The 14,083-nt window shown below is 36.7% G+C and overlaps 1 protein-coding gene across 1 annotated transcript; it reads right to left on the bottom strand.

Annotated features, from left to right (window-relative positions):
- Nucleotides 1-3,721: 3,721 nt before the first annotated feature.
- Nucleotides 3,722-12,499, bottom strand: coq10a (coenzyme Q10A). The gene is made up of 5 exons (XM_041800332.1): nucleotides 11,872-12,499; nucleotides 8,229-8,378; nucleotides 7,948-8,140; nucleotides 7,528-7,629; nucleotides 3,722-6,124 (listed from the first exon to the last, which is right to left on the bottom strand). The coding sequence occupies exons 1-5, from the start codon at nucleotides 12,006-12,008 to the stop codon at nucleotides 5,957-5,959; spliced, it is 750 nt and encodes a 249-aa protein (XP_041656266.1). The 5' UTR covers nucleotides 12,009-12,499; the 3' UTR covers nucleotides 3,722-5,956.
- Between the last annotated feature and the right edge of the window lie 1,584 nt (nucleotides 12,500-14,083).

Raw genomic sequence — 14,083 nt, 5'->3', positions numbered from 1 at the left:
CTTTTCAGTGTCGATTTGTGATTTTGAATAAATAACCTGTGAAATACAGGAATTTTATCTGGTGCATCTATATTAAAATCGGGATTAGAGATCACACTGGTTATACAGTGATATCCATTGAGTCAGTGATAAATTTGTCAATTTAATTACAACTAAAAATGTTTGTCATCAGGCAGATGGGACAACAAGCTAAAAATAGATCCTTGGTGATAAACACTCTGACTAAAAGAAAGCATAATATTTGTCTAGGATGCTGAACAAGACTAAAACATTAGGGCTGGACAGCAGAATATTCAAAAACGAGTTTTCTACCCTGCATTATAGTCTCTCCAAACACAACCAGAAGTAGAGTATTCAAGGTTTGTTTCCTCTTATTTTGAATAAACAAACGTATTAAGAGTTTATGAATATGAGTGCTACATTTCTATTTATTTTCCAATTTAGCTAAGTAAAGATTAAAATGTAACTTTTTAATGACTAAAATTGCCCTAAATTAATCTTTGATTAGCAAAAAAGGCTAAAATGTGATGAAAAATAATGAATATTTCATTCCAAAGACAGACTGATTTATTCAGGGTTCAGTGATGATCCACAACTATATATTTCTTAGTCTTTTTAAGTACCATTTGTTTATGCCATTGATAGTTTGCTCTTCTACTAGCCATAGTATAACAGTTGTGCTCTGAGCCTGTGGCGATTGTTGTGGATCACTGCAAGTCACTCTAACCTCCACCGTTCTCTTGACATTAATGTTTCGATCAGTGCGTCAGCATCAGGCTGCTTTATTGTGAGATGCTGGTGGCTGCACTAGAGGTCATGATGGTGCATATCAGCACTTTATACTGGTATATTGGTTGCACTGGTGTCTAGGTTGCAGCCAACTTTTATGATGGAAAAATAAGGTATTAAAATTGTCTCATACACCAGATTTAAGAGGAAATAATTAAATATAAAGTTGAATATACAGCCTTTGAAAAAGGTATTTCATGTTGTATCAAATACTTTATTCGTGACTTTTTTCCCCTTTCAATGCTCAACAATAAACAGGCTGGTGTTTACAGCCATTTTAGTAAATGGTGTCTACTCTTGGCCTTTGGTTATTATCAGTGGTAACAACTTTAAAATGTCAAAGACGGGAACTGGAAAAATGACTAGTCCCTAAAATGAATGGTGTACTTTATTGTATGATTGAAATGTAAATACTGCTATTCCAGCTAAAGCTGGACCCAGCTCTGCATTGCACTTATAAACCTCCCAATGAGATTTTATTTCAGAAAAAAAAACATAAGGAAAGTGCTCTCTTACTCTCATAGGTAAAGGACTAAAGCACCTTTTTAAAGATGTATTTATGGGCTTTTGCGCCTTTATTTTAGAGGAGGTTAGTAGATAGAGTTGAAACCCGGGCCACCCACAACCATGGGACACCACCTAACTGCTAGGCCTCTGCTTCCTGGTATTACAGCATCTTTCAACAGCTAAAGAGAGGCAAATTTTACTGCAAAGGATGAAAAATGTATGCTCATTTAATTTTAAGTGTAGTGTTTCTTTTTTTGAACCATTCAAATTAAAATACTGTAGTTAAATTCAAAGGTGCATATCCATCTACTAATCTCCCCAGAGATTTCTGTTTTAGAGACAGTTGTGAAGCAAATCAAGATTTCAGGTTAGAGTTTCTTTACATCACCAAAGAATGTGCCAACTGCCTCATTTTTTAATGTGAAATTTCTGTTTTATCATGGAAAAAGAAAGGAAAATATCTTAAACAGTTTTATGCAGCAGGACATGCTTTTTTAACTTTATATTTCTAACATACTCAAAAAAGTATGTCCCCCCTTTTTGGCATAACTTGAATTGATGCACCACAGATACAATCAGAGCTGGTACTGGACAAGGGGACTTCCTTAGAATTTTGATATAACCAAAAATACACTAAATAATCCAACTAAAAGAGAATCTTTCTACCATAAAATCTGAAAGGTAAGTCCTAAATTCATGTAGGTGAAGTATGATCCAAGTGTTTTTGGATTAGGAAATTATACCACAAAGAATGAACACAGACACCTTGTTAAATGACCTGTAATGTTCAGGTCTGATGTGCCACATTTTAATTATGGTTCTGGTGTAACACATTTGCTGTGTGAATGAACAAATTCTCACTTTGACAGCCTGGAGTCATTACAATTAGGAAACAAGGCTTCAAGATAAAAACATTTAAATGCAATACTGCTTTTAACTCCTCTGCATCCTTTATTAGGACTCCCACAGATCCTTATAAACATGGAAAAATATTTAATTTGTTAAAATATTTAGTTCTAAATTTGACTGAGATTGTTCAGTTGAATGAAAGGAAATTGTAGAAGTGCAAGTTCAGGCAACTTTGGCTTCAAGAACAAAAATACATGGAACAGCTGTTTGCCTTTTGCAATATACTTTAAAAAAAGGCCAGCGGGTCTGACTAAATAGTCCCAGTGTTATGAAAGACTGGTATTAATTTTACTTTGACTGGGTCTTAGAAAGTCTTAAAAGTGTGCAGCAACCCTGTCTTCACTGATGTGTTTTGTATCACCTTCTTTAACAAGCTAGGTCTGAGTAATATTGTACATACAATCAGGAATAATATTGCACGTACTATCAGGCCTGCCCACAGACTTGGCTGGGCTCCTGACAAACCAGAGAATGGGCCCTCCCCAGCTGTGAGTTACTGGTATCAGTGAATGTGTGTTTGATCAGTAGCATTGGTGCTAGCATCCTGGCTCACATTTACTTCATTTTGGACTTGAAAAGTACATTGAGCTATTATTGGGTTCTGATGGTGAAATCATTCATTTGTGCCTCTTTTTAACCCTTTTAACCACCTCACCCCCATGTTTGCCACCATTATTTACCACTTTTTATCAATTTAGCATACATTTTACCCATTTTTGCCACATTTTAACCCTTTTTTCCCACCCCATTTTGCTACTTCAACATGTTTTTGCCACTTTATTTTTCCAGTACAAACCCGTTTTGCTAATTTCAAACAATTGTTTCCAATTTTATTCTCATTTTCTCACCTTTTCTGCCTTTTAAACCTCTTTTCACTACATTTTCCTGCCTGTTTTCACCACTTTTAACCATTTTTTGCATCTTTGCACTCATCAATGCCTCTGTTAACCCCATTTTTGACACTTCTAACCATTGTAATTCTACTTTTAATAAAACGGGTTTACATTCTAAAGAAGGCCACATATGTCAGCCTAAGTAAACTAAACTTAAAAGTTATTATTATTAATAATTAAAATTTTTTTTTTGTTTTGTTTTTTTTTTACAAGAGTGACTTTCATTTAGGTAAAAATTAAAGTATGGTTATCATAGTTCAACTTTACAATGGACCATGATTTTGCTGACCTCCATGGGCCCCCCATTTAGCTGAGCCCCTGAAAGCACTCTCCTATATCCCCCCGTACGGACAGCCTTGCATACAATTGACAAGAAAGAAGACCCAAGGTCTGAATCCTCCGTCTGTCCTACGTGCTGTTTATTAATAACTGGCCCACATACCATCACCCCACTCTGGTTTCTTGTCCGTCAGCTGCCTGTCCTCTCTGTCTTGGGACTCCTGTCTCTGCTTGTTTGCATTTACATTGACAAAGACTCATTTTTATGTATCAGATCAAAACCCTTCAGTTATTGCCCATACCGTTAAAAACCTATAAACATGTGAATAAAAACAGCACACAGATCCCACCTGCCTTTTTTATTTAAATAATAAAGCTCTGAAATACACCCACAGTATTTACAAAGATACACTTCAGCTTGCAACAAAAAAATAGTGATCGGGCTGCAAAAATATGGCAATATATTCTATTGTAGTAACTCTTCAGTCAGTGATTGCAATGTTTCCATACTTTTATACATACAAGGCTAACACTATGAATGAGGGGAAGGGTCAGAACAGGACAGGAGGAATACTGAAGGGTTGGAGGGCTTAGGTGATCATATTTCTGGGTTTCTACTACCACCTTTTTAAAATATCCTTTCAGTTTTTTATGAATCACAGAGCATTGGCACCTACAATAATAAAACTTGGCATAAAACTCAAGTCTGTTGATATACTGAATATAAAACATCTCTAGCAAAAGAATAAAGCAACAGTGCATTCTTCCATGATGCAACTTTACTAATATGAACAGCATGCCTGAATAGAATATGGTATAAAATAGATTTAATCTATTTTATTAAAGATATAGCACTCAAAAATGTCATTTTTACAATCGTAAGAATTGTTTTATTTTATGTAACAGTGATTCAATGTAATACACAAACATTCTTCATGCATGATGATTTACTATCCCTTCACTTCCATTTCCCTTACCAACGCAGACCACATGAACTTCAAAACCAAACTCCAGCTTTAAAGGTTTTTTTTTTTGGAGTATGAGACTTGGAGAATTTGGATGTAAGACCTGCATGAAATGAGGACGGACTTTTGTAGCCACAACTTTTAAATTATTACCAATACAATCACTGACCTTGATGAGCCCTTTATCTGAATAATGCCATATGCTAGTAATTTATGTGCTAGTATCCTATTTAAATGTGGCTGAAATCTTACAATGCCAAACTTAAATCCTAGAAAATGTTGGTGACTTTGTTTCCTTTTAGTTAAATCCACGCATCATAATGTCTTTAAATAAAAGCACCAAATAAATGAAACCCATAAGATGTATAATAAAGCTTTATTCTGCCGCCCAGCAGTGTATTTTTAATCTTACAGCATGTGTAACAGGAGTCATGTCCTCTGATGACATTGAGAAAATGGACCAACATAAAAACACTGCAGAAGAAGCAAAACTGCATTTTTGTGCTTTGCTTGTTGCATTTGTGTCTGTACAACTTAATTCACAAATTTACATCTCAATTATCTCTTGTAAACTATCTCTTATATTGTAAATTATCTCTTTACACTCTGTAAATTAAGGTGCTCTTGTTTGTCAGATTTACTGCGGTTCCTCTTAATATTTTATCCTTGGAGCACTTACGAGTGCTGGGCTGTAAAATAAAGCATTATTGAAATTGCAGGCCAAGTCTCAATGTCCAAAAACACAATTATCACAGCACAAAATCAGGCAAGTTAAAGCTTAATTTCCCTTAGTCCTTGTGGGCACAGCCTAATAATGCAAAGGGCTTTTCTCCCCTTTATACTTAATGTTGTCATTCAATAATATTGTCACAGCTTTCAGTGACTAAAGATCTCCCAACACTTAACATGGCACATTTAATTCCAACCCCAATAAAACAGATAAAATGTGCTTAAATGTATAAATTAATAAGGATGAAATGAATTATGTTTCTGCACCAAGTTTACTAAAGCTCAAAAAAATATATTAAACCTATCTGAACAAAAAGGTCAAAGTAAAGGCAAAGATGACACTGTCCTGATACAGTATAATAAGCTGATTCAAGTGTTGAAGTGAACTAAAAACTGGACGCACTTTGACTTGATAAAGTTTCAGTGTGGAATGAAACTTTAAAGTCACAGTGAACTATGAAAAAGATCCAAGTTCAGAGTTTAAAGTCTGTGCCTTTTATTTCTTTAGTGCCACTGTGCTGTTTAAATAATAGTCGACTCTCTACCATTGGTGTTATGATGTTCAAAGTATTTACTGTTTTGTTCTCATAAATACAGCTTAAACTGTCATGAAGTGATAGCAGTGATCAGTCTCTTCTGCTGAACAAGGATCCCTTTCAGTGGAGGTAGACAGAAAGTGGACTGACTGAACACAAGGAGGTGAAGATAAGTAAGAATATGTTGAAGCAGGAACTCTAACACACTGCCAACAAGAGTTGGATGTCTGCGGTGGTGAAGACTTGGAAGTTTTTGCCGAATAAGCAGCTTCATGCAGGGTCATATGGATGGAAAAACAATAAAGGTTGGTTTGATTTAAGGCCAGATGAGAGAGCGCAGCTGCTGAAATCACGTCTGATGCACCTCGTGAAACATCAGCTCTCGTGGGATACGAGTCTCTGGGCCGTAGAGCTTACAGGCTCGCCGCTCAAAAGCGGCGACATTCTGCTTTACAACCTCGTCAAAGAACATGGTGGCTAACTGGGAGTGCAGCAAGGAGCGGAACTCAAAGGAAATCTGTGAAATACAAAAAATGACACTCTTTAGAATAAACCAGAAAGACTAGGTATTATAAACTGTGGCATATATTATCATGTTTGATGTAAGAGAGGACTGGTATCATTCATGTCTGTACAATAACTACAAAGTTAGAGCTAGCAGTCTTGGCTTAACACCAATTATATTACATATAAATGATGTGTGACAACACTGCCTTTTACTAAGGAACAGACCATCATAGAACCACCTGTAAATACATTAAAAGTTGTTTTTTTGCGGGAGAAAAATAGGTATTGTGTTGATATTAGGGATGCACATTGGTTAAACATTGGCCAAATAATGTGGAATGAACATACATCAGTTACCAATGTTTATCTGTTGTTATCTGGTGTATCTAGCTGCTGAATCAAATATTCAAAGGGCAGAAAATGGGACCCAGTAAGACAAACTCTGACCTGTTTCAATGGTCAAATGTGAGAGAAAATGTTGATATACTACTCATCTGATGGATGCTTTTTGCCTCTGGGAATGAAGGTGATTTTTTTTATCTAGTTCTGGTTGAAGCTAGAGGTTAGCTTTTCTTTTCCATTTGGCATTTTTGTCCACAATGTAAAAGCTGTCATTTCCCTTTTCCCTAGTGTAGTATCATTCATCTGAGGAATCTCAGTTCAAGAGCAGGATGTAGAAAAGTTAAAGGTATAAGCCCAAAAATTAGATACTAATTCTGATGTGATTTTCAAAATTAGGGTAATAAAGACTATAAAGACTGCTAAAGTTACAACAGTCAGATGCAGATTCTTAAAAAGTAAAAGGTCAAGCTTTGTCAGGTGGGGATCAATGAGGTATTATCTTACCATAGGCTACATTCACACTGCAGGCCTTAACACTCAATTCTGAACTTTTGCTCAGATCTAATTTTTTTTTGTTTGCGGTCCAAATTCCAAAAGATCGGATCTGTATCTGATTTAGAACCTCATTAGACAGTTGCCTGTATCCAATACGAAAAGGTCTCAGATCTGAGTCACATGTGAGCAAAAAAATCTGACTTGGATCACTTTCAACTGCCTTGTTAATGTAGCCTTTAGTCTATCCTTAAGAGCAGGGGAAAACACCTTTTTAATTTTGTTAACTGAAGGATTTTGGGTTCAGTCCTTTCTGTTGCTTATAAGGTAGTGAGGAAACCTTATCACTGATTGGTTGTATACAGTGTCAAACAGATTTGTGGCTCAAGTTTGAATCTCTAATTTACATTGGATTGTTAGCTGTGTTCTGATACAGATAAAATAAGATAAAATATTCCTTTATTAGTCCCGCAAGGGGAAATTCCAAACAGATGTGTGTCCTGATTCTACATTTCTAAGTTAGAGAGATTAAACATTACCCAGTAAATGATCACTGTAACCGAACTGCAGGCTACTTACTGAAAAATCTACGGTGGTAGTTCGGGGATAGCCAGGAATGCCAGGACTAAAGCGCCATATTGTCTCCAAGTGATTGAACAGCTTTCCGTCTGTGCACACAGCCTAAAAGCCAACCAAGAAACAAACTCTGTGATCAGAATGACACATTTTGAGATAAGTGTGCTAGCTCAGTGGTTCTCAGCTGGTCGGGTCTAAGGACCCACCATCTACTCCTTAAAGAGGAACTGCAACCCAAATTGTTTTTTAATCATTTAAATTGATTTAGTGGGCTTCGGATTATGTAATTTGAAATAAAAGACCATATAAGAAACCATCACAAGAATGCAACAAGAAAAAAGGCATTTTTTCAATCTAATACAATAATCTAATACAGTTTTAATGCACAGATCTAACAGACTAAGAGAAACTTCTGGTACTTACTTTAACTAGATGAGGTCGGACACTAGTGATCATAGATGTGTATCTCTCCACCACTGGAGGGAAACCTACTTCCAGCTGGGCTTTGGAGTGGCCTGCTCGTCTCATGATGGTCTGGGACTTCTTACACCATGGAACAAAGTTCTTATACTCGTCGACATTGGCCACCACATCGTACATTTCCTGCATTGAGAAGCTATGACAACAAGCATTGAAAGTTTAAGAATCACAAAATAAAAACACTTGTGATGTAAAATTGGTATTAGTTCATGGTGGAAAATTACCCAAGTATTCTACGTTCAGAGTACTCCTTCCTTTTGTTGGTGAGACTGATGAAGTTTCTGCTTTGAGGAACAGCAGTCATCGTGTCCCAGTCTTGAAGGCAAAGCACTTTGGGAGTTCTTGTCATCAAAATGCCACATGATGACAAGTGTCTAAAAGGTGAAAGAAAATGTCATGTAAGCCAGATTCTAGAAAGAATTCAAACTGCCACAGGCACAGTCCTGAGCAAAAAGAGCCCCTACATTCCAGTGTAAAGCTACTAAACTGAGTGGTGCACAGAGAGCAGTGGAACAGCAGCTTATAGAAGGTTGTTGTTGTGAGTGTGCTGGTATTTTCTGAGCTGGGCCTGTAATGTGAATAGAAAAACTCTGTAATGACACACTCAGGCTTGTTGCTCCTCTTGGCAGGCTGTAGAATTTTGACAGACGCATTTTGAGTAGAAGCTAATGTAGGTGTAATTGGAACAATTAGGGATGCACAATATCTGCATGATAGATATTGTAGATAGATATTTGTATTGACATTGGTGTGGCTAAATTGAATTTATAAGTATTGCCTTTTTTGTGCTACCATCAAAACAATACATTATTACTTATTGGACATGGCACTGTCTCGGGATTTCTTGCTAAATTACAATATCACTAACCTGACACGCCAGATGGACGTGTTTCACACATCCATCTGGGAAAGTTTCAATTTGAAACGTTTGAGAAAAGGATGAAATGTTCTGTCTGTCACATCTCTACGGGCCAATAAGAGCAACAAAATACTTGACGTACTGTAATGATCGCCTTTCGGTGTATTGTTTCTTTAAATGCTTTTGGTTACTATGGTGACGCACAGCGCCGTGAGGACGTAACCTGTACACCTGGCGGTCAGACTGGAGTTGCTCCTGGTACCGGTACTTTGCTTTTGTTTGTAAGTTGGGACTCTAAAACCATTTATTTGCTTTTTCCTCCACATAAGTGTGCTTATGCGACATGTGAAGAATGTCTGAGCTTCCCTGCAAACATAAAATCGCAGTGTGACAGTACAGAGCTGTTTCGAGTCATGTTTTCAACTCTTTTGACTTATGAAGACCTCCCTGACCTCTACAGTAGCTGCTATTGAGCTGTGCTTGTGCAGCTACTGAGGAATAACCTGAAACATGGCGACTATAGACATGCAAGTACTCGACTTTTGTAAATTTTGAAAAGCAAACAACTCACTGCAGTTCTTTGTTCTTCTTTTAATGAAGAAATGTGGTCAAGTTCTAATAAAACTGGCGCTTAAGCAGAAGCCACGCTAATCTCTCCCTCTATAACTGCACCAGCTCTTGCTGCTGCTTGTTTACGTCACGACTCTGCTGCGCCTGAAAGTACTGCCCCTTGTCACTGATTGGTCCTGTAACTTTCTAACCAGGCGGATGGGAAACGGTTCCGATGGGAGCTTTGCAAGGTTACAATATCACAAGGTGCAGGATGATATAATAGTTTTAAAAAATGTTTCAGCCAAGGAGTTAACCAACCTTTCCTTACACACAACAAACAAGATTGCTTAACTTGCCATTTGTATAAACTAAGATGCATAGGATTTTACTGCTCAAGTGATGTGGCAGCATAGGGTATAGTATGGTCAAAGAAATTAACAATTGTTGCTGGTAAGTGCCAAGATCATGTGTTAAAATGTTGTTAGACAAGAAAATCCCCATAAAAAGACATCATATACACTGCCTGGCCAAAAAAAAAGTCGCCACCAAAAAAAGGTCACACACTCTAATATTTCGTTGGAGACCGCCTTTAGCTTTGATTACAGCATGCATTCGCTGTGGCATTGTTTCGATAAGCTTCTGCAATGTCACAAGATTTATTTCCATCCAGTGTTGCATTAATTTTAATATTGTTGATGGGAGAGTCTGACCACTGCACAAAGCCTTCTCCAGCACATCCCAAAGATTCTCAATGGGGTTAAGGTCTGGACTCTGTGGTGGTCAATCCATGTGTGAAAATGATGTCTCATGCTCCCTGAACCACTCTTTCACAATTTGAGCCCAATGAATCCTGGCATTGTCATCTTGGAATATGCCCATGCCATTAGGGAAGAAAAAATCCATTGTTTAAGAAATGAGAAGTTACTCATTACATCAGCTGGGGTTAAATAACTTGTTGCCAGCTGGAAGATAATTGCCCATGCAGTAATTATCCAATAGGAGGCTCATACCTATTTGCTTAGTTAAATCCAGGTGGCGACGGTTTTTTTTTTTTTGGCCAGGCAGTGTACTATCTCTATCCATCTATCTATAACACTGCAGTGGTGCGATATCAACTACTCAATCCAAATAAATATTGCTTTGTGTATTTGAAGATATTTGCTTTTAAATTGAAAATGTCAGTTTTACACCTGGCAATTTTACATGAAATCTGTTGTGTTTCTCCCATTCTGTTGTAAGATTCTTTTCTTCTGGTATTGGCAGATATGAACATTTCCGCAAATATTTGCAACTGATATTTTGGCAGTAAAAATCTGCCAAGATCAGGTGTAAACATTGGCAGTACAAATTAATAAGTTAGTGGAGTGTAAGGCTGACCAACAGACCTTCCTCAGCCGAAGTCTTTTTCTTGCTCGTCATCATGCCTTACACTAGTAGTAAAGTATGTTTTAAGTACTTATGTTATCGGTCTGAACTACATACAAGTAAGAGTATTGATTGAAATTAATTTGTAAATATCTGCATATTGGATATATGCAAAAAAGGAATGGCATGCTTCCCTACTTTTGAGTTATAAAATCCTTTGTCAATACTAAAAAATACTGGTTAGACTGTAGGAATCTCAAATTAATCAGCAAACGAAAGCTAGGTGATGAATTCAGTTCTGTCAAAAAATCAATGAACTTTCAAAGGAGATACAGGGCAACACAATATCAGTAAATGGACATATAGTTTATATTGTGTTAAAATAGTGTTACACATGTCATATAACCATTCAACAAGTAGATGCCAGGGATAATGCTCAGTAAGAAGATTGTTTACAGTTAGTACCATTTATAGTATTATACTTAAAGGCCACAAGATAATCTATTTGAAATGTTAAGGTCAGAATATGGATGTGGGATTTTTTTATACCTGTAAAGAATTTATTCTAGATTCGTTTCCTTAATTTCGCAAACAGGTCGTTTTATTAGTTATTCTGTCATTTACAATGTGACATTGTCTGTCTCTGTGAACAAACGACTGATCGACATTTAATTTGGTATTTGGATCTGACTTAAAGCTGGGGTTCTGTTATCGATCCAGGAGAAAAATATCGAGATATATACTGTGCATTGCTATTCGGTTAAAAAACAACACAGCTATATTCTTGTTCAACGTTGTCGGACCTTAATCATACTTTAACATCGATATTACTAAGGTGTAGGTACTGGTGCTGTATACGCCATGGTCAGTCCTGAGTGACCCAAGTCACACAGCCCATACTCTCTCACACACAATCATCACACTTGTGAGACAGGAAAAGAATGTATATGTCCATTCTTGTTATAGTTAGCCTGTAACCTTATCGCTCCATACCACTCGATCCAAGGGAGGCAATGTGTCGGCTGCTCTTTACTGAAGGACTAACTGTAGGTACTTATAATAATAGCCTGTAGTGTCCGTGACTGACTCACCTGATGTTCTGTCGCACGCATCCCCTGGGAACCGCTGTACGACACGAGCGAGGGGAGCCAACAGTGGCAATCTGAAGAAAGTCACTGAATGTCCGCACACCCATAGGTAACCGCCGGGCACCGGCCGTGGCTGCCATCAAACCAGCCACTCAGTTCAAGAGAAGGGGGATCCTGGGTCTGAGCAGTGGAACCCGGTTACTGATCCAATGCCGGGCAGTGGGATTCAAGATCTAAATAATCTACTTTAACACGGTCATATGTAGTGTTAAGATAAACTGACTTGCCGAGATAAATAACATTTGAGAGATAGCAGTACACTTTCGTTTCTGTAGCGCCTCAGCCACTTTCATTACAGTCAGCGTCACCAACGTTAGTTACGATAGTCAACTGCTAACGTTAGCAAACCTTAGCTAGCAAGGTTTCATAACCAACCCGAGCAAAACGCGACGTATGGCCGCGTTTCTCTGCCCTTTTTCAGCAATACTCACATCTCCCCACGTTTTTTAGCGACTAATTTGACAACGTCAAATTAGGTAAACCGGTTTAGGTACTCATTATTATCAAATAAAACCAAGATACGGACGACCTTCTGCTGCTAAATAAAACGCCGGTGGGACAAACTGTTCCTTTCTTCTATCCGTTGGTCTTCGGTTAACCTAACCGGCTCTGTGGAGAAACTGTGTCCCCCAGTGGTTCGGAGGTTACTCTACAAAATACAGCCGTTTTTATGAAACTTACCTTTTTTTATGCATACACCTTTCAAAACTATGTTTTTCCTCGTAGAGAATTAAATGCCCCCCATTTGTGATAGACTGCTATGAATTCAGATGCCATAATGCGCTCCATCTCAATGACAACAAAGAATCGTTTTAGGAGTGTTTTCTCAAGTCTAAGCAGCTAATAATCTACCAATAAAATTAATCGAATAAACCGACTCTAAAGTAGGTGGTTTATTTAGACCCAATGTATTGTACCTTAAAAATAGAACGAAAACGCTTTCCATGAATAACTTACAACGATCTAGTCATTTTTATTTAGGTTATCTTATGTTTAAGGCACCAAACATGTCAATAGAATAGTAGTCTGGAAGTGCAATACAAAATTACACAGTCAGAAACTCTGGAACAAAATTTGAGACAAGTTTACATTGAAAAAAACATCTTTACATTTCATCTATATTAGAAAAAAAAACTTTTACAAATGACAAAACAAGTTTGCATTTGACAAAAAAACAAATCCAATACAAAATTACAAAATTACAAAATTGGAAACACCGTTACAAAACTTGAAACGGGTTGCTTCTGGTATTTGGTACATTGCTTTTCCATAATGTATTGATTGTAAATATCTTTCAGAAGTTGTAAGAGTGTTGTACAACTTGTGAATTTTGTCTCAGCTCGTGTAAAAGTGTTTTGTAAATTTGTCTTGTGCAATGTAAGGTTTAAAATGTATTATGAATTGAATTATTATTAAATTATGAATAAATAAAATCTTGATTGTAGTAACTGGTAATAAAGGGGTAGGATTAAATAAGTTTTTACTTCTGCCTACTCCTTTTTGAACATGTAAACATGCGTCAAATGCAAGATATTGTCAACAGTCTTCTTGTTTTTTCCCTTTTTTTCACAAAAGCATGGGTGACTGTATTTGTTATGGTGACAATTTCAGATTGTTCTTTGTTGTTTGTTTGTTTGTTTGTTTACTTTTTAAATTATTTTTATTTTTACTTCTATACATGTTCAAAATAAATAAATAAGAAAGAATAAAGAATTGTAGAAATGTTTTTGTGTTTCAGACTTTGTGATTTCTTATTAGACTTTGTAAATTTCTTTCATGATTTGAAAGTGTTTCAGTGATTTGAAAGTAGTTTTAGATTGGACTGTGTAAATTTGTTTCAAATTTTGTTGACGTGTTTTTGACTTTGTGATTTTGTATCAGGCTTTGTAAATTAGTTGTGTAAAAGTGTTTCACTCTTTGTAATTTTGTGTTGGACTTTTTGTACATTTGTTTTATAAAATTTAAGTTTTCAGCTAATGAAAACTTGTCTTATGAAATGTAAAAATGTTTTGGTTATTGTTCATCTGTTTTAAGGTTTGTGAAAGTGTTTCAGACTCAGTAATTTTATGCAATTCTATGCCACCGTACAACAGACATGGTGCTGCAGCAGTTCTCCACCACAAGATGACACCATTTCACCCAAGGAGGCAAAAAA

The sequence above is a fragment of the Cheilinus undulatus genome, linkage group 11 (genome assembly GCF_018320785.1).
Source record: "Cheilinus undulatus linkage group 11, ASM1832078v1, whole genome shotgun sequence".
Taxonomy (NCBI): Eukaryota; Metazoa; Chordata; class Actinopteri; order Labriformes; family Labridae; genus Cheilinus; species Cheilinus undulatus.
This window is presented reverse-complemented; position numbering and strand designations above follow the sequence as displayed.